We start from the raw sequence: 19,977 nt of genomic DNA on the forward strand, positions 1-19,977 counted from the left end.
GCGGCAAAATTCCAATATTTCACGCTAGTTTGCGTGGTACGGAACACTTTTTATTAATTAAGTGAGCCCGAATGTCACTAATAATTACTAAATTAGTAACTAAGTTTTAGGCGTGTGGACGCTAGATGAGATGTATGGCAATTTTATCCCCAGAAATCTTTCTCTAAGAAATGCTCCTAGCAAATGGTGCTATATTTTTGCGGAAACTAATTTTCTTGCCCAGTAGCATTGACCCATTTATTTTTAATATCGGCATCTTGTGGTAACCTACAATAATTAATAATAAAGAAATAGAAAATATAAAACTTTTATTCATGGCACATTGCATGCATTGTACGCATAAGTGCATTAAGTACCTAGTCTAATGATATTAACGATGAAAATATGATGGGTGTAAAAAACAAAAACGTATGTAAAGGAATACGAAGGTTTGAAAGGTTGCCATGAAATGACCCCGACTTAACTTAGTGCTTGATGACCAGAGCTGCCATATTTACTAAGACATTGATTATCCCAAATAATAATTAGAAACGTGTCTAAAATAATAATTTATTACCGAACTACCAAACATCAAACTTTAAATATCGTCACTTTAACTTTATCGATATAAATATCGACATTGCGCAGCATCTGAGTAGCGAAGTTATTTGACATTTAGGATAGCGAATATTCCAGATAAACGTAAAGAATAGTGACAAAGGATTGTGAACTCTAAGTTCTAACTGATAAAATATAGATTTACTTAACGAACATTCGTAAATAATGCAATAGAAACAGATTTTTCGTATTTATCGGATTATATTTAAATAAATAACCACCGGTGATAGGAAATACCTCCACGTGAAAGATTTTTTAAACCGCTGTGATTTCTGCAGCTTAATACTGCACAGTACGGCATTTTAAATTTAATTATCAATTTTTGTTAGACGAGCGTACGTACGACGTGAATGTCATTCGAGCATGAAGTTTACACAACAACTGAGCATATTCTGTGCATAAAGTGAGTCGGTCGCTACTAACTGTCGGATAGACGGGAACGCCCACTTGCCATCTCCATCCTACTCCGTGAATAAAAACGTCGTTTTGAACAAGTGTTGAAAAAAATTTTTTTTTTGCATTAATTATTTTTATGATTATGACCCATGTTCTTGCACTGATATGCGTTAAAATTGTTAAATAACAAACAAAACTGTCAACGCCATCTATACGACAGTAGGCCAAAGCTAGTAGCGCCCTCTGAATCCTCTGATCGAGAATCAAATTTTCGTGATTTTCGAGGCAAGTTTTTTCCTTAGACTGTATCCATCTATTACGGAGTTATATCTATCTTTGGTATTATATTCTTTGCACTCCATACATCGGTTTTGTTACCAAAAAGACTATTATTTTCGTAGTCTACATCTAGCGTCAAGTAAAAGACAATAGATATCGCGGCAAACGGAAAGTCTAATGCTCAACGACATTCAGCTAATATTATAACCAGAGTAACCGGAACTATTTTCAACTCCTGCTTATAATATTAGCAAAATATTAGTTATAAATTGTTGACCAATACACTTTTCCGTCAGTCGCGACACATTTGACATCTAGTGTCGAGTAGCAGTACTGATAGTTCCGCTACTTGACGCTAGATGTAGACCAGGGACCGGCCCGCTATCCCTTATCGGGGTTTTATAAGGGTATTGCATAAGGCTTAACTCACCATACCCTTTGCCAGACGAAACCCTTTGTTTTGGTTTTAAAAACCCTTATATAAAGCTACCACATTTCAGTATCGGTAGCCCAAATACCCTTACAAAACCCTTATCATCCGCTCACCAACACCTTGCATATTGCTTATAAGGGTTAGCCTTATAAAGGGCTTCCCTTTTAGCATATAAGCGTGCTAATTTAAGTCGTCTACCTTGTTCATAAAGCACACATTACTTCGAATCCGAGCGATCGTCGGCGGCGACGGCGGCGTTCTTTGACTAGGCACGTATTTTCTTTGATTTTCATACACTACCGTAGATATATACTAATCCTGTCTCTTTCACGCAAAGGGAAACCTTTATAAAAAGCGCTTAAAGATGAGGGTAACCCTTATTAAGAGCTAACCTTATTTTTGGTTAGCTTTTCGATATGGGTTAGTCAAAGGTAAGGGTATGAATGGGCTTGCAGTTCAAAAGGGAAAGTCTTTCAATGTGTTAGCCGTGTTTAAGTGTCGCCCATTGAAAGGGTTTTATCGCGGAAAGGGTTGTCCGGTCCCTGATGTAGACTACGAAAATAATAGTATTTTTGGTAACAAAACCGATGTATGGAGTGAGCACTCTTTGGTTATACAAATATTCGGCTATTTTAAAAACCTGCGCTAGCCTTTTTATAGCTCTGTGCCAAAAATAATCTAAAATTACAATTCGATTGGCCAGTCGAGGGTAGGTACAAACCAGATGGATTAACCAATCGAACCGTCAATTTATTATCTGGATTTATAATAAGAACATAGTTTAAGTTAATACATAAAGGGAAGTTGTGTGGGAAAGAATAGTCATACTTTCATATTAAAAATAGTGTATTTACATTACAATCGCTCATCATTTAAACTCTTTGTTAAAAGTTGCTATACTGCCTTTATCCAATCTATCTCTAAAGTTGCAGGACCTTTCTGTTTAACGGGCTGGTACACTCCTCCATACATTTGAATACCAATACTAGTTATTTGGGATATATCTAGGGTCTCGTTACTGACTCGTTTGCCACGATAGTATGCTTTAAATTCTGAAAAGGGCAGATCACGGACAGCAAATTCATTCTTTGGACCCTGTAAAAAAAAGTTTCATCAGTTATACCTATCCATATTATAGTTTGTCAAAGGACTGTCTCATTTCAAACATAGACAGAGAGAATCATATCATACTATCTTTGTCTTACACTATTACTAGCACCCAAAAGAGAAGCATGAGTATAGTTTTATTTGTTCTTATTTACTGACAATTTGGTTTGACCAACTATATATTTAGCTAAACCACAAATTATGTTTTTTTTTTCTTCTTTATTTTATAAGCCATAACATGATTATATAATAATAGTTCTTCTAAACTAAAGGCAAACGCGGGCGCGGTGCATCGCATGATTTGAAGTCCTTAGTATTCAGAATTCATAGATTAAACTGTTAAAGGCTAGCGTCCACTAGACTCGCCGAGGCGAATCGAATCGAATTGCAAGAATTCGCCTCCTATATTTTCTAATGCAACTGCGTCCATTGACGGGCGCGCCGCGGCTCTTCGCCAATGGATGCAGTTGCATTAGAAAATATAGGAGGCGAATTATTGCGATTCGATTCGTCTCGGCGAGTCTAGTGGACGCCAGCCTTAACAGCTCGAAAGGTATTATGAAATTGTCATTTTTTAAACAAAAATCATTCAACGGAACTGTTTGAATCTTCGAGCAACACCGGGAAGGGAGACTGCATTCGTACTACCCTCTGCCGAAACATAAGCACAACTGTGCCTATGGCGGTGCGTGTTGTGTTGTGACTCGATCGTTCGTACACAAAAAGCGAGGTGTGCAAGATTTGTCTCTTAAGAGCTTTTTTCTGACTTCATTAGCAAATATCGTCATATTTTAACCAATTAATACAAAATATTAACAAAGTATACGCCTTAACCTTCCTCAAAAATCACTCCATCCATTTTCATAGGTTAAAACCGCATAAAAATCCGTTCAGTAGTTTTCACTGAAATTATTACGATTTACTTACTTCTCGCTTAAGGCCGTTCCATCGGTTTGCCGCTGTCACTGTCACATTTCGCATGAAAGAGCGGGAAAGATCATGCGCGCCAAGTGTCAATTTTGATCGAATTTTGTCGATTTTTATTTAGTTTAAAACGTTTAAAAACGTTACCTTACAATATCGAAATTCGAAAGCTATAAAATTATTATTTAAGTTAAGACTGTTTTTTCTTCTTTTTTTGTTTATAGTATCACATGATAAATAACCGAGTAAAGTTAGACTAAAAGTCCGAGTTAGAGATTACTTTGGGAATTAATTGTATCGAGCGAAGTGTCATAATTCGTGTATCGGAAGCTATGTAATTAAAGATAATATAGTCAAAAACTACATATATTTTTTCCACGTCTACGAATATCAACGCCTCTTAGAAAAACATGATCATAAAAGGAGATTTTTCGCCTTCTGGCTCTGGGAACCGCCTTAATAGAACATTTGTGACAAAACACGGGCTTATAGTTGCAACCGCTGTGGCGCTGTCGTCGTGCACGGTCCCAACATTGAGACCCACTTGTACCATCCCACTAACCCGGGGTTTTTTTTTGTCAGAGGTTGAGGGAATCCTCATTGGATACTGCCGGCCCGGTATAAGGCAGCATGCCCGACTCGGCTGCGCTGGAGATTTTTCTCCCAGCCGCCTACGGACTAAACCCCTTCAACCTTAACCGGTTAAACCGTTAACCCAGTATTAATAAATTGTACTGGTAACCATGAAAACTAGCACCATCCCACTAACCCGGGGTTAACCTGGACCCCGGGTTAGTGGGATGGTGCAAGTGGCCCTAAGAAATATTACTTAATAGTGGGGAATAACCCGTCAAAAAGGGCAAAAGCTTTCAGACTAGGTAATATAAGTATATAACGATAATGTCAGATCGGTTGCATGTATTCTATTGTCTGCAGTTTTCTTCCATGTGATTCCGAATACCACTACATTATTCACTTTTATTATACTATTGTGTTATGTTACCATCTACGCTAAAATTCCGGTCGAACCGGCTTCTCTTTCTCGTAACAGGGTAACCTACTTGTTTAAATGTTAAATCGAAATCATGACTTCTTAAGCGTGACTTAACAATTTTTTCTATCGGCTCTTCGTGTAACTTACTTGAAAATATTGCTCAAAGGAACAATTTGGCTCGTTGTTTAAATCCTTATGCCGTAAGACGACTTTGAAGCCGTTGAACTGTCCCTGGGCTCGGCACCGCAACTGCAACTTCGTGTGCTCCGTCAAATCATATTTCCTTAAAGCCCTGACTCCAGCGAACCCTGCCCCGTTTGTCTGAGGATTTAGCAGGGCGAAGAATATAGCTCGTTTGTAATCAGTGTTCTGGTGCATGACTAGAACTGCTTTGGACATTCCCACAGAGCGCACGGTATCAGATTGTTCCTGCCATCCGTCCACGCCGTCCGATCCAGTGAAGTCGAAGATATATTGTTCACCGTTCACGGTGTTCGTATTACTATTCAAAGTAAAAAGATATATTATTTTCAAAATATTATATATGCATATAGATATAATATTTTGACAACAATATATCATATATATATAATGTGTTGTTTTAATAAAGTTGCAATGACCGCCTTCGAAGCCCATCATCAAGAAAGCTTGATGGCGTCATAAAAGTGTCATAATAACATTATTCCGGAAGGCTAGGCACGCACGAGCAACTTTTGTCTCCGCAACTACATATTTTATCTCTCACATCAAGCCTATGGGTAGTATGAAAGGGCGAGAGAGACAAAAAAAATGCGGAGACAAAAATAGCTCGTGCGTGCTAGCCCTAATACGTACACTACTTAACTTGTACATCTAGGCTAGGCTAGTCCAATAAACATTACAGAGACGTGGTAGCCTTGTCATGATATGTCATTCTGACAAGTCGAATAGGCCCCTTGCTTAACATCTTTGCGATTTAAGAGTAGGTATAGGTATGCACTTAACCAACCAACAAATAAAGCAAAATGCTCAAGTACAGTTGCTAAGATAAAGCCTTTGATAAATAAAAATAAGTTTTTTATTTCATTTTTTTACGAAGACTGAGACTTTAATTTTTAAGTGACAAGGTTCTATCTAACATCTTTGGTACCTACTGTATGTCGTGGTTCCATTAGAGAACTTGGTTAAGCAATAAAATTATCTAAGGTAATTTTTGAAATTAAAAAAATAATAATTGAATGTTGAATTTGGAAAAATACAACAACAAAAGTATGTACAGTAAAACGGTGTAGTGTAGGTAATACGATTTATAATATAGGTACATACCTGTTGCTACTAAGAACGCTCGCAGATATGAACAAAAGCAAGAACACGGCGGTAAATAACATTTTTGCAATAACGCTTTTGATTTCTATTAATTTAACTTAACGCGTTCACTCAGTTTGACAAATAAGTCATTCAAGCCAATAACTGCGGTTACATACCTATCTAACGTAGACATATCTGTGTAAACAAGAATGTACGTTTGACTCTATTATCTTAATTGGGTTATTAACGTCAAAAGATCGTAGCGTAGGACCCTGTGCGGATGACAGAAACCGCAACAATAACAACTGACATTGTTAAAATATATGCTCACAATGTTGCTACAGATAGCTAATAGAATGCCTATTTCAATGCGCATTTCCTTCGCGTGAAGGGCCCTTTTGAGTAGGTACAAAACCAGATAAATTGACCAATCGAACCGTCAGTATTATCTGGGTTATAGGGTCCGTGCGCGTTGGAGGGTCTGCCATCTTGTGGCCTGAATCGGAACCATAAACATGTACATCACATGTGTACATTGAAACTTCACGCCGTAGTAAGTGCTGCCATCTTGTGAGCTACTTTGGAAGCATAAACTACACATTTACGCCTCGCGCCAAAAATCTGACGTCTCCTGTGCTGCCCCCTACAGTTTATGCACGCTCCCTATAATAAGAACAGTTTAAGTTAATAGATAAAGGGAAGTTGTGTGGGAAAGAACAGTCACTTTCATATGAAAAATTATGTATTTACATTACAATCACTGATCATTTATAGGTAATACTCTTAATTAGTTAAAAGTTGCTATACTGCCTTTATCCAATCTATTTCTAAAGTGGCAGGACCTTTCTGTTTAACAGGCTGGTACACTCCTCCATACATTTGAATACCAATACTAGTTATTTGGGATATATCTAGGGTCTCGTTACTGACTAGTTGGCCATGATAGTATGCTTTAAATTCTGAAAAGGGCAGATCACGGACAGCAAATTCATTATTTGGACCCTGTAAAAAAAAAGTTTCATCAGTTACATCCATATTATATTTTGCTAATGCACAGATTATATAATAGTTTTGCTAAAGGGTAGCTAAAGGCAAACGCGGGCGCGAAGCGCAAAAATGTTTATGACATGACAGTTTGACCAGACAGGTCTTACAGAATGATGTCGTCACTCATAAGAAAACTAAAAACCGGCCAAGTGCAAGTCGGACTGTCACACGAAGGGTTCCGTACCATTATCTATAAAAACGGTCACCCATCCAAGTACTGACCCCGCCCGCAGGGATCGGAACCGGTTTTTTCCAAAAACATCGAAATAAACATATATTTAGAAATATTTTGTACTCGAAATGTAGGTCTCAGTTGTGTTTTTAGGTAACGACATCGCATTATTAGATTGCCCAATTAGAAATGAAATAATTAGCAAAGAACGAAAAAATACCGTTTTCGTTCCCATGCAAAAAATACCGGTTTTCGATCCCTGCCCGCCCGACGTTGCTTAACTTCGGTCAAAAATCACGTTTGTTGTATGGGAGCCCCACTTAAATCTTTATTTGTGACGTTTTCAACCAAAAGGTACCACATTTTCGCTTGTCGATAAAGTTGATTTCTAATTGAAGCTATATGGAAATAGCGCCTTACTGACAAGCGACAATAAGTACCCTTTTGGTTGAAAATGGCACATTATATTCTGTTTTTAGTATTTGTTGTTATAGCGGCAACAGAAATACCTCATCTGTGAAAATTTCAACTGTCTAGCTACCACAGATCACGAGATACAGCCTGGTGACAGACAGACGGACAGGCAGCGAAGTCTAAGTAATAGGGTCTCGTTTTTACCCTTTGGGTACGGAACCCTAAAAAAAAAAACTAAAAAAAGAAGTAAAACCGACTTCAAAAAGGATAAAATAATATACATATTATCCCGTTTTATATGCGCTAACAACAGTAGCAACTGATACGTTTGAAGTCGGTGCCAAGCCAAATTTTAAAAGCGCCAACACCCCATCAAATTGAATGCCAATCCTGGTGTAGCTTGATAAAAAAAAGAATCAGTATATAACCAGTACCTATTGTAACTATTTGGCTTGGCACCGACTTACTTCTTTTTTAAAAGATTAAAGTTTACTATTTCCCCTCTGCCGAAGCATAAACACAACTGTGCCTATGGCGGTGCGTGTTGTTGTGATTGTGACTCGTTCGTACACAAAAAGAGATAGAGGTCTGCAAGATTTGTCTTCATTTTCTACATATTTGTGTCGTCATTAGGTCATTGGATTTTATATGTAGTGAGTGAGAAGTGCGCCTGTGTTCACATTTCCCCCCGCAAAAAATGGCAGAACGATTTGTACGGTAAGATATCGCTTGGACGACGTGTCGGAAGCCGGTGTTGCTCGAAGATTTGAATATTTTGTAGTCTGTTAAAAATAAGAAATAAAGTACAACCATGAAATATAGTATTTTTATAATACTACGGTCGTATGAGATCGGTTATTTATTCGGTTTATTTATTTATTTAATCGTATGGCATGCATGGTTAAGCGATCAGAGTACAGAATTGAGGTTGTTAAGCCAGGTAACTACGTCGGATGTCAAGGCATCTAGATCCTGAGCTGGGCCAGGATAGAAGTGAAGTTGTTTCCGTTTCTATACAATAAATATAAGTATAGACCTTAAGGGGCCCACTGACTATCAGGCCGCCGGACGATAACGGCCTGTGTTAGAACAAAAATTTGACAGTTCCCTACAACTGACAGGCCGATATCGTCCGGCAGACTGATAGTCAGTGGGCTCCTTTAATCTACACCGTCACGTCACAGACGTCATATACACGGTGTTACTTGAGCCACTGAAAACCTGAGACACCCCAACAGTTTTTTTTTTAAACTCATCGAGCATTTATTTTTTAATCCGGTAAATATTTAAAAAAATATTCTTTGTTTAGTTTTCTTAACAATTCTATTTGAATGGTAATTCTACACAAGATGCTTCGTCGTTTTAGTGACATCAAACAATTGCTAGTTACCATTCGTAAACATTGTTAACTGACCATTTGCATACCTTACTGCAAAGAGATAAGGGTGTTGCTCATTGACAAATAACGTGTCAAATGCTAGTTATTGATATTGTTGCATTACAAACTTGTAGAACACTGCTGGGCATGTAAAAATAATAAAAAAATTACCCCCATAATACCTATATATAGCGCAATCGATTCTGAACAAACTGTTTTTGGGTTTTCAGAGGGTCATAAAACACCGTGTTTAAGTTCCGTATGAAAATAAGATACCTAGATATTATTTAATCAATATAATGCACTATTAAGGCCCACTTGCACCATACCACTAATTTTTTAATTAACTACTTTATTCAATTACAATTACTTATGAATAATAAAATTTTGATCATCTTTATGTCGCATATCAACTTAAATCTATGAATGAGCTTGAAATTACTAACCTTACAATGTTTTACTCTATGTACATATTGAACAAAAAATTAGTGACTATTGCGAGATTTTGTACAAGGGGGAAAACCATATTTAAACTTATTTACTTTATTATATATGCGAAATAACGACTTCTCGGTTTGGTGTACGTGTGTATTTCGGTAAGAAAGTAATTGAGTAGTTAAATTACCAATTAATGTTATTGTAATTACAAATTATGTACAGTAATTTCTATTGCAAGTAATTCAACTACATGTAATAAATTACAAATGCAAGTAATTAAATTACAGAAGTAATTAATTACGCCCAACACTGCCATCTACGCTTGAATTCCGGTCGAACCGGCTTATTATCTTTCTCGTAACAGAGTAACCTACTTGTTTAAATGTTAAATCGAAATCATGACTTCTTACGCGTGACTTAACAATCCTTCTATCGGCTCTTCGCGTAACTTACTTACTTGGAAATATTGCTCAAAAGTATAATATGGGTCGTCGTTTAAATCCTTATGCCTTAAGACGACTTTGAAGCCGTTGAACTGTCCCTGGGCTCGGCACTGCAACTGCAACTTCGTGTGCCCCGTCAAATCATATTTCCTTAAAGCCCTGACTCCAGCGAAACCTGCTCCGTTTGTCTGAGGATTTAGCAGGGCGAAGAATATCGCTCGTTTGTAATCAGTGTTCTGGTGCATGACTAGAACTGCTTTGGACATTCCCACAGAGCGCACGGTATCCGATTGTTCCTGCCATCCGTCCACGCCGTCCGATCCAGTGAAGTCGAAGATATATTGTTCACCGTCCACAGAGTTCGTATTGCTATTCGAAGTAAAAAGATATATTATTTTCAAAATATTATGTATATACAGCGTGGAAACTTGGAAAGAATGAATGGGCCCTGGAGGGAAAGTGCCTTAAAACCTTAAGTTAGCTCATTTTGATCAAAGGAAACATTATTTTATTTTTAAAAAGAAACAAAACTGCATTCAAAGATTTTTTGAAATTACCTTGTTTCACCCGGGAATCGAACCGTCTAAAAATTAAAAAAAAATAAACGCTATTTTATTCCACTATTCGATACAGTTAATGATAACATTTCTCCAAGAAAATTGGGCCTTAGTTACGGAGATATAGAGTATTTGTAAAATACTTCAAAATTATCATTTTTAGCGTTCGGTACCTCAAAAGGAAAAATCGGAACCCTTATATTATAGGATCACTCGTGCGTCTGTCTGTCCGTCTATCACAACCTATTTTCTCCGAAACTACTGAACCAATTAAGTCGAAATTTGGTACACAAACACATATGTAAGTTTGTGACCCAAAGATGGACATTTAAAATAAACAAATGAATTTTAAATATGGGGGCCACACTTTGGGGGTAAATGAGAAAATTAAAAAATAAAGTTTTTCAAATTATATCGTGTTACATATCAAATGAAAGAACTTATTGTAGCTCAATTTTTTTTTTATAATTTTAGGATAAACAGTAGGTTATTAAAAAAATGACCATTCCCCTCCCTTTATCAGAAACTACTAGACTACTGGAAAAAAATACACAAAATAGTTCTTTACCTATAGATGACAGGATAATCTATTAGAAATGTGCAGTCAAGCGTGAGTCGGACTTAATTACTTAGTTTTGATCCGTCCCCTACGAGTTATTAAAGACAATTCTCTCACGTTTTACATAAAAAAATTGATTTTAAAAAATTGTGTAATGTACGAAACCCTTGGAACGCGAGTCCGACTCGCACTTGGCCAGTACAATATAGAAAAGATAGTTAAATCTTAACTTCCCGGATATGTTTTAAACATATCTGTTATTAATAAGCGTAAAATACCTTGAAATGAGCGAAGATTTCAGAAATAAACTAAAAATATCATTAAGTAAAATAATGCTTTCAAATTCGTACGTAATGGGTTTTAGATCGCTCCCTTTTTAGGGTTCCGTACCCAAAGGGTAAACACGGGACCCTATTACTAAGACTCCGCTGTCCGTCTGTCTGTCACCAGGCTGTATCTCATGAACCGTGATAGCTAGACAGTTGAAATTTTCACAGATCATTGTATTTCTGTTGCCGCTATAACAACAAATACTAAAAACAGAATAATATAATTATTTAAATGGGGCTCCCATACAACAAACGTGATTTTTTTGCTGTTTTTTTCCGTAATGGTACGGAACACTTCGTGCGCGAGTCAGACTCGCACTTGGCCGGTTTTTTTATTATTTGTTAAGGCTCCTCAAACTGACTACCACTGGACTGCTGTTTATGCGTGCGTAAAACGAAGATGTCATTGTTAATATCTCCGTCTTTCTCAACACTGCGTGCGTGAAAGGGATAGGTTTCGGTAGAATCGGCATTAAGCGAATGTGAACGTTAACGTATAGGCTGTATGGCTTAGTAAACAAAATTGGACTTATGATCTTTCTTCTTGAGTCGAGCGCCGTTACGTGTCACGAGGCAAGTGACCTCCTCCTCGATTCTGGTATCCTGGTACTTCTGATTAATATAAATCGTTGGATTTTTGTCCCCTGTCGCCACTATGTATCCAATAGGTATCCAGTATCCACTATGTATCCAATAGGCCCCGTCCCCATTATGTATCCACTATGTATCCAGTATCCACTATGCATCCACACGGGGCGAATGACCTCTTCCTCAATTCTGGTATCCTGGTACTTTTGGTTAAAATAAATCGTTTGTTTCTTAACCCCTATCTCCACTATGTATCCAGTATCCAATAGGTCTCCAATATCCACTATGTCTCCAATATGTATCCAGTATACAATAGGTCCCCTGTATCCACTATGTCCCTTGTATCCAATAGGTCTCCAGTATCAACTGTCTCCAATATGTATCCAGTATCCACTGTGTCTCCAATATGTATCCAGTATCCACTATGTATCCAGTATCCAACAGGTCATAATTATAAAACGAACACGGGACTTAATCGCGTACAAACTTACGTTTATTTATGGCCTGACGTTTCGAACATGACGTTGCGTTCGTGGTCACAGGCAGGCTGGCGAGGAATTGTATCAACATCTTCTTGCCGCGCGGGTTTTGCGAACTACCCGCACTTGATCTTGATTATTAACTTGTACGCTAGGGTTGTCACTTTGCCTACACACAACACTCACGACATCCGATGGTATGTGGTGGGATGTTTTTTCCCCCTTACATTTGCTAATTACTGGATTCCACGAAGACGAAATCCCCTGTCCCTCATTTTGATTGAAATTTCGATGTTTTCTGATTTCAATTGCTTCACGTACCTTCCTGCTGTAGTAACGACATTCCGTTGAGAGGACTTTGGGGTTATGGAGCTCAATCCAGTGGTTTGGTCCCGACTGTAGCAAATGTTCGGCTACCGCAGACTTATTTATTTGACGTTTTTTAACAGCTGTGATATGTTCCTTGACCCTTTCCGCTATAGTGCGTTTGGTTTCCCCAATATAGGAACTACCACAGCTGCATTCAATCTTATAAACGCCAGGTGCCTAAGAGTAATGTTACTGCAGAGGAGCGCTCGGCCTTGAAGAACCTTGACAGCGAATGAGAATATCCTGGTTCTAAAGGCGGATAAAGGGAATGCCACTGTGGTCATGGACTCTACAGATTACGATGCTAAAATTCGGCTTTTACTAAATGATACGAATGTGTATAAGCCCGTCTCATATGACCCTACTGCCAGAGTTACGCGCCGGATTAGGGCGGTCATCAGGGACTATAGGGAGTTGTTCCAGGAGGACGACTTTGACCGTTTACACAAACCTAAAATAGTGCAACTGCCGAAATTGTATGGACTGCCGAAGGTACACAAAGCTAACGTGCCCTTACGACCTATTGTACGTCAAATCGCCTCACCTACTTACGATCTGGCAAAGCATGTTGCATCGGTGTTACAGCCGCTTGTGGGTAAAACGTCGTCTTATGTGAAGGATTCCCGTCACTTTATAGACATTCTGAAGGATATTACATTGGAACCGGATGAAATAATGGTGAGTTTCGATGTTGAGTCGCTTTTCACCAACGTTCCAGTAAAAGAATGTCTGGAGGTAGTTCGGACGAGGCTCGCTGACAATGAGATAGTGGGATCTGTCATGGTATTGCTGCGAAACTGCTTGGAGGGAAGCTACTTTTTATATCAACAAAAGCATTATCTCCAGATTGATGGAGTTGCTATGGGTAGCCCTGTGGCACCGGTTCTAGCAAATATCTGGATGGAGCATTTTGAGGCTAGCATTGATCTGCAACCATGGGCAGTGAAGTTATGGAAGCGGTATGTCGATGATGTCTTTTGTATTGTAAAGGGTGGCAAGCAGGAAGTGGAGCAATTACTCCAGTATCTCAATTCAATTCATCCTAAGGTAAAATTCACATATGAATTGGAATCGGAACGCAGTCTGCCCTTTCTAGACTTAAACACTGATAGGTCGGATGGATGGTTCCCTGGCGCACACTGTCTACAGGAAGCCAACACACACAGTAAGGTATCTCAACGCTCTGTCTCATCATCACCCTCGTCACCTACTGTCCGTTGTGAATTCCCTAAAGAACAGAGCGCATGATCTTTGTGACCCTGAACTTCTCGAGAGTGAGTTGTCACACGTTCAGGGGGTTCTTAGGAAGAATGGGTACAGGTTGGACAGCCGGCAACCTAGACGAAAACCGAGGAGGAAGCATCCAGATGTTGCAAGACGACCGGCATTTATTCCCTATGCCAAGGGAGTGACGGAAAAGGTCGGTACGGTACTAAGGAAGTATTCCATACAAACTGTGTATATGCCGTTGTCCAAGGTTGCGGGGCAACTAAGGTCAGCAAAAGATGTTATCCCTTATCAAACACCTGGCGTTTATAAGATTGAATGCAGCTGTGGTAGTTCCTATATTGGGGAAACCAAACGCACTATAGCGGAAAGGGTCAAGGAACATATCACAGCTGTTTAAAAACGTCAAATAAATAAGTCTGCGGTAGCCGAACATTTGCTACAGTCGGGACCAAACCACTGGATTGAGCTCCATAATCCCAAAGTCCTCTCAACGGAACGTCGTTACTACAGCAGGAAGGTACGTGAAGCAAATGAAATCAGAAAACATCGAAATTTCAATCAAAATGAGGGACAGGGGATTTCGTCTTCGTGGAATCCAGTAATTAGCAAATGTAAGGGGCAAAAACATCCCACCACATACCATCGGATGTCGTGAGTGTTGTGTGTAGGCAAAGTGACAACCCTAGCGTACAAGTTAATAATCAAGATCAAGTGCGGGTAGTTCGCAAAACCCGCGCGGCAAGAAGATGTTGATACAATTCCTCGCCAGTCTGCCTGTGACCACGAACGTAACGTCACGTTCGAAACGTCAGGCCATAAATAAACGTATGTTTGTACGCGATTAAGTCCCGTGTTAGTTTTAAAATTATGAGTGAAAAGGCATGTATTTAACAGATCACCAGATTTAGTAAAATTTAACACCAAAATATTCGTTTTTACCACCAAAAGTAATGAATGATCACCAAAATAAGAACTATTTAATGAGAAATGATTCCCAAATTTGTACCATATTTTTATCCTTTTAAAACAAATAGCACCAAAATAATCATTTTTAACCCAAAAATTGTAAACGATCACCAAACTTAGATCTCCATTTTAATGTAAAATTATAACCAAATTTTATAATCTTGTTATCCTATTAAAGCAAATGACTCCAAACTAATCATTGTAAACCCAAAAATAGTAAATGATAACCAAAATTAGACCTCCATTTTAATGTGAAATTATAACCAATTTTTTTAAATTTTTCTATCCTATTAAAGCAAATTACTTGAAGTCGGTTAAAAATGTGCAAATATTATAGTTATTTACGATACAAGTGCGGAAAAGAGGAAATTCGAAACGAGTGGCGATAAATTAAAACACGACCGCAGGGAGTGTTTTAAATCGACACGAGTTGCGAATAACCTTTTCGCACGTGTATCGTACAACGTTTTACAGTACATATGGCCCTTTAAATTTTCGACATATGCACGAAAAGTGCTCTTTTACGCATTAGTGCGAGAAAGTACCACCATATGTACTGTAAAATTAATTAATCCACTTCGTCACTTTTTTCTATTAGCATTTCGTTTCATTAAGGGTCGCAGTTCTAACGTAACCTAACCCACTTTTCTTGTAGCACTTCGTTTCTGTAAGGGTCGCAGTTCTAACCTAACCTAACCCACTTTTATAGTAGCATTTCGTTTCTGTAAAGGTCGAAGTTCTAACCTAACCTAACCCACTTATCTGGTAGCATTTCGTTTCTGTGACGATCGCAGTTCTAACCTAACCTTATCTACTTCTCTAGTAGCATTTCTTTTATGTAAACGTGGCGCGTGACTGAATTGAGGATTGGGTCAGGCGAGCGCGGCGCGTGCTGTCGCAATTCTAACCTAACCCACTTATCTGGTAGCAGCTCGATTCTGTGAGGATCGCAGTTCTAACCTAACCCACTTATCTGATAGCAGTTCGGTTCTGTGAGGATCGCAGTACTAACCTTACCTAACCCACTTTTCTTGTAGCACTTCGTTACTGTAAGGGTCGCAGTTCTAACCTAACCTACTTATCTGGTAGCATTTCGTTTCTGTGACGATCTCAGTTCTAACCTAACCTTAACCAACTCCTCTAGTAGCATTTCTTTTCTGTAAGCGTGGCGCGTGACTGAATTGAGGATTGGGTCAGGCGAGCGCGGCGCGTGCGGTGCGGTGTACGGGGGATTGAACGGGAGGGGCTAGTAATTTTGGCATCATTTTACTTTATTTGGTAATATGTATACATTTTTTGGTAATCATAATGGTTTATTTAAGTGAAAATATCGCATTAATTTGCTCTTCAAGATTTGGTGATCATTAATTATATTTGGTGATCATTCATGATTTTTGGAGTTTGAATACAATTTGAAGTGCAGTCGTGATTTAAACAGGTGGTAGTTTTGTAATTTTAGACCTTATTTTTTTGGTGTTTAGAATTTTTTTTTTTTTTGGTGAAAGCGATTTCTTTATTTAGGGTACCAGAGTATTTTTTGGTGGTCATTTTTGGTGCCGAGTGGCAATCGTGTTAGTTTAAATCAGTATATCCAATAGGTCCCCTGTGTCCACTATGTATCCAATATGTCTCCTGTATCCACTATGTATCTATCTAATAGGTCTCCAGTACCCACTATGACCCCCGTGGCTCCACTACTACAATGTATAATGTTTTAAATAATGTAAAAATAATTTTAATATTTTAATAATGTTAACTAGTTAGCGAGTTTTATTATAATGGATAATAATTCGCCTTATAAATGACACTGCAGCATGTTTAAACTGGTTATTCCATGTTATTTTGAAAATGTTTCTTTAATTCACACTATTTCAGGAAACCTATAACATAGTTATTCTGTGCCTATAATGACATTTTTTGTTCAGTATTCAGTTTTAATATAAGATCATTAAATAGATAATGAGACTTTTATGACATACTATAATTATCCTTCATTTTTGCCTGTGACAGAGCATAAGGACCCTTTTCCCAAATGTATGGGAGTACACTTGTGATTTTAATGTAACTTTAATCGTTTATAAATCGAGAAAAAAATATCGTAGAATAATGATGACACCTTTGTGATCGATGTTTAGACTGATTAAACGTAATTTATAGCACACTTCACTAAATTGTTAAAAAAGTGCGTAAACCTAAGATAAATGTAAATTTCGTAGTTTAAAATAAAAACTCATTTAGCTGATTTGCAAGACCGAAGTGTTTCGTTTTTCAAAACAAAGTTTTGCACGAAATACTAAAAATGTTGATTTCTTAAATTCTTGGTTTTTATTTCTATCCTAACTTGTTAACTAAAATATATTCAACCACATAATACGAGTATGTTAAAGATAGCAAAATATTGAAGAATAATTCGCACAGACTTTTTTCGAAAGCCTATTTTGTGACACCTAAGTGACATTGAAATAAATATTGGTGTGTTTCAAAGAAAAACACCTTAAGATACATGTACATGTAACTTCCAACGGGAACATAGTTAAAATGCGTTTTAAACTTCTTATAACTTTTTCCCAAAACCGCGGTTTTAGCGTGTCTAGGTTTGATGATTTTTCAAAAAAAAGTTTGGTATGCATCATGATGTCTTTGTAGAATATCGAGCTAGCTTATTTAACGTAAGACTTATGATCCATGCTTAACTCCATATCGAGCATAATGACCCTTTAGCCATGGAAGTCACATGTTATCTTTCAGTTTTTTTTATTTCATTCTTTTGCAAAGACAAAGAATAAGAATAAGAATAAGAATAAGAAATATTTATTAGCACAAAAAAAAACAACTAAAAACAACATAAAATAACATTCATTTAGAATATAAACTAACAGAATTGTGCTAAAAGGTGTTATCAAAGCATGACTGAGCGTTTAATTTTTAAAAGTGACAAGGTTCTATCTAACATCTTAGGTACTGTATGTCGTGGTTCCATTAGAGAACTTGATTAAGCAACAAAATTATCCAAGGTAATGTTTTGAATTGAAAAAAATAATAATTGAATGTTGAATTAGAAAAAATACAACAACAAAAGTGTGTAGGGTGTAGGTAATACGATTTATATTGGTACATGTACATACCTGTTGCTACTAAGAACGCTCGAAGATATTAACAAAAGCAAAAGCACGGCGGTAAATAACATTTTCGCAATAACTCTTTTGATTTCTATTAATTCAATTTAATTTAACGCGTTCACTCAGTTTGACAAATAAGAGCGCCAATAACTGCGGTTATATACCTATGTGCAACTTGTGCAAGTGTATTATCCAACGTAGACATATCTGTGATAATCTGTGTAAACAATAATGTACGTCACTCTATTATCTTAATTGGGTTATTGACGTCAAAAGGTCGTAGCGTAGCAACAATACGCATTGGTAAACGTTTCTTCAGTACCATAAGTGTTGCCATAGTATGAAGTGCTTCTAGCTTAGGTAGTAGAAGTAGATATTAGCGATTTTCAAAATTATCCCGTTGTCATATTTACCCCAACGCATTTTACTTATTGTTATAATTTATAATTGTATCCAGTTTTTTTACATTTTAGCATTCGAACTATCATTGATATTTACTTATATAAATATGTATTATTAAGTTTTAAATTTTCTTTTCTGCATAAAATCAGTATACAGTCAGATCAAGCTAAGTTGGCAGCGATTTTGATAGCACAGCTGCGCAAGCGTCATAATTTTCATAGAAGTTTAAAGGCTGGCGTCCACTAGACTCGCCTAGGCGAATCGAATAGCAACAATTCGCCTTCTATACATTTACTATGAATGGTAAATTCGATTCGACGCGCCGCGGCTCTTCGTTAATAGACGCAGTTTCATTTGTAAATGTATAGAAGGCGAATTATTGAGATTCGATTCGGCGGCGACTTAGTGGACGCCAGCCTTAAGAAGAAACTTGTATGAAAAGAAAGGGACAGCCTTAGAGGGGACAAATGAGAAAAATAAAAAAATAAGATACCATAGTTGGGTGTATTTTTAAAATGAATTTTTGCGTTATTTTCCTGTTAATTTTTAGGGTTCCGTACCAAAAAGGTACAAAAGAAACTCTTATGGTGCGACTCTGTCCGTCTGTCTTTCAGTCACATTGCTAAATATCTCGAGAACTACTGAAGCTATCGATTTGAAATTTGGAATAGTGATGAACAACGCTAACCCAAACACATTGGAAGTGTAATTTTTTTATTTTGTTTTTATTAATTATGAAAAATGCCCAATATAATGAGGGGGCAAAATTTCAAAGTCTAGTTACTAGGTCGAGTGGGATATCATTTGAGAGCTCGAATTGAACATAACAAAACAATTTTTTATTTGGTTTTCATAGAAATAAAACATTTACTTATGTATTAAACATATTAATAACGGGTCACTCACGTATTTTAAGTCGAAAAACGCTCGACATGTTTCACTCCGTACCGAGGAGCATCATCAGGAGCTAGCGTTGACGGTGACGGACCGGCGCAGACTGCAGGCAGAACTACCCTCGTTTACGGCATTATTGTCAAATGATGGGTTGCACACAACACTTACTACGTCATTCGCTTACAAACTTACTTACTAGTTTATGAAGGAAAATGTGAAAAAAAAAACATTCCCCCCCCTAATCTTCGAAGTTTTCCAACGAAAAAAATATATTTTTTTGCATAATAATAACATTATCATTATGGAACTTTAATGTAAGTCATACAGATAAGAAGTTATGCTACTTGTTTTGGAGAGAACCGCATGTGTGACACGTCTCACAGACTTAATGCACGCAGTATCAGTGACTGGATATTTTTTTTCTAGCCAATGGTAGCTATCATAGTCTTAATTTCACTATTCCTCTCGGTATTTATATGTGTTACATGAATTAAAAAAATAGTGTTAAGTATTTATGTAACCGGTTTAGTAATAACACACGTGTGACACCTAAAAATCGCATTTTGAAAATACACC

At 37.4% G+C, this 19,977-nt stretch overlaps 2 protein-coding genes across 2 annotated transcripts; both read right to left on the reverse strand.

Moving 5' to 3' along the window:
• Nucleotides 1–2,543: 2,543 nt before the first annotated feature.
• Nucleotides 2,544–6,181, reverse strand: LOC134740571 (uncharacterized). Its single transcript, XM_063673092.1, has 3 exons — nt 6,036–6,181; nt 4,878–5,232; nt 2,544–2,800 (listed from the first exon to the last, which is right to left on the reverse strand). Exons 1-3 carry the CDS (start codon nt 6,095–6,097, stop codon nt 2,600–2,602), a joined length of 618 nt encoding a protein of 205 aa, XP_063529162.1. The 5' UTR covers nt 6,098–6,181; the 3' UTR covers nt 2,544–2,599.
• A 134-nt stretch (nt 6,182–6,315) lies between these two features.
• On the reverse strand, nt 6,316–18,293 carry LOC134740572 (uncharacterized). Its single transcript, XM_063673093.1, has 3 exons — nt 18,112–18,293; nt 9,924–10,278; nt 6,316–7,019 (listed from the first exon to the last, which is right to left on the reverse strand). The coding sequence occupies exons 1-3, from the start codon at nt 18,171–18,173 to the stop codon at nt 6,819–6,821; spliced, it is 618 nt and encodes a 205-aa protein (XP_063529163.1). The 5' UTR covers nt 18,174–18,293; the 3' UTR covers nt 6,316–6,818.
• Nucleotides 18,294–19,977: the final 1,684 nt, after the last annotated feature.

The sequence above is a fragment of the Cydia strobilella genome, chromosome 4, assembly GCF_947568885.1.
Source record: "Cydia strobilella chromosome 4, ilCydStro3.1, whole genome shotgun sequence".
In the NCBI taxonomy this organism is placed as follows: domain Eukaryota; kingdom Metazoa; phylum Arthropoda; class Insecta; order Lepidoptera; family Tortricidae; genus Cydia; species Cydia strobilella.

Coding starts and splice junctions, on each gene's coding strand:
- LOC134740572 (XM_063673093.1), bottom strand. CDS start 18,173: ATGTTATTTACCGCCGTGCTTTTGCTTTTGTTAATATCTTCGAGCGTT. Junction 10,279..18,111: donor AGCGTTCTTAGTAGCAACAG/GTATGTACATGT, acceptor TACTTCGAATAG/CAATACGAACTCTGTGGACG. Junction 7,020..9,923: donor CTTTTGAGCAATATTTCCAA/GTAAGTAAGTTA, acceptor TTTTTTTTACAG/GGTCCAAATAATGAATTTGC.
- LOC134740571 (XM_063673092.1), bottom strand. CDS start 6,097: ATGTTATTTACCGCCGTGTTCTTGCTTTTGTTCATATCTGCGAGCGTT. Junction 5,233..6,035: donor AGCGTTCTTAGTAGCAACAG/GTATGTACCTAT, acceptor TACTTTGAATAG/TAATACGAACACCGTGAACG. Junction 2,801..4,877: donor CCTTTGAGCAATATTTTCAA/GTAAGTTACACG, acceptor TTTTTTTTACAG/GGTCCAAAGAATGAATTTGC.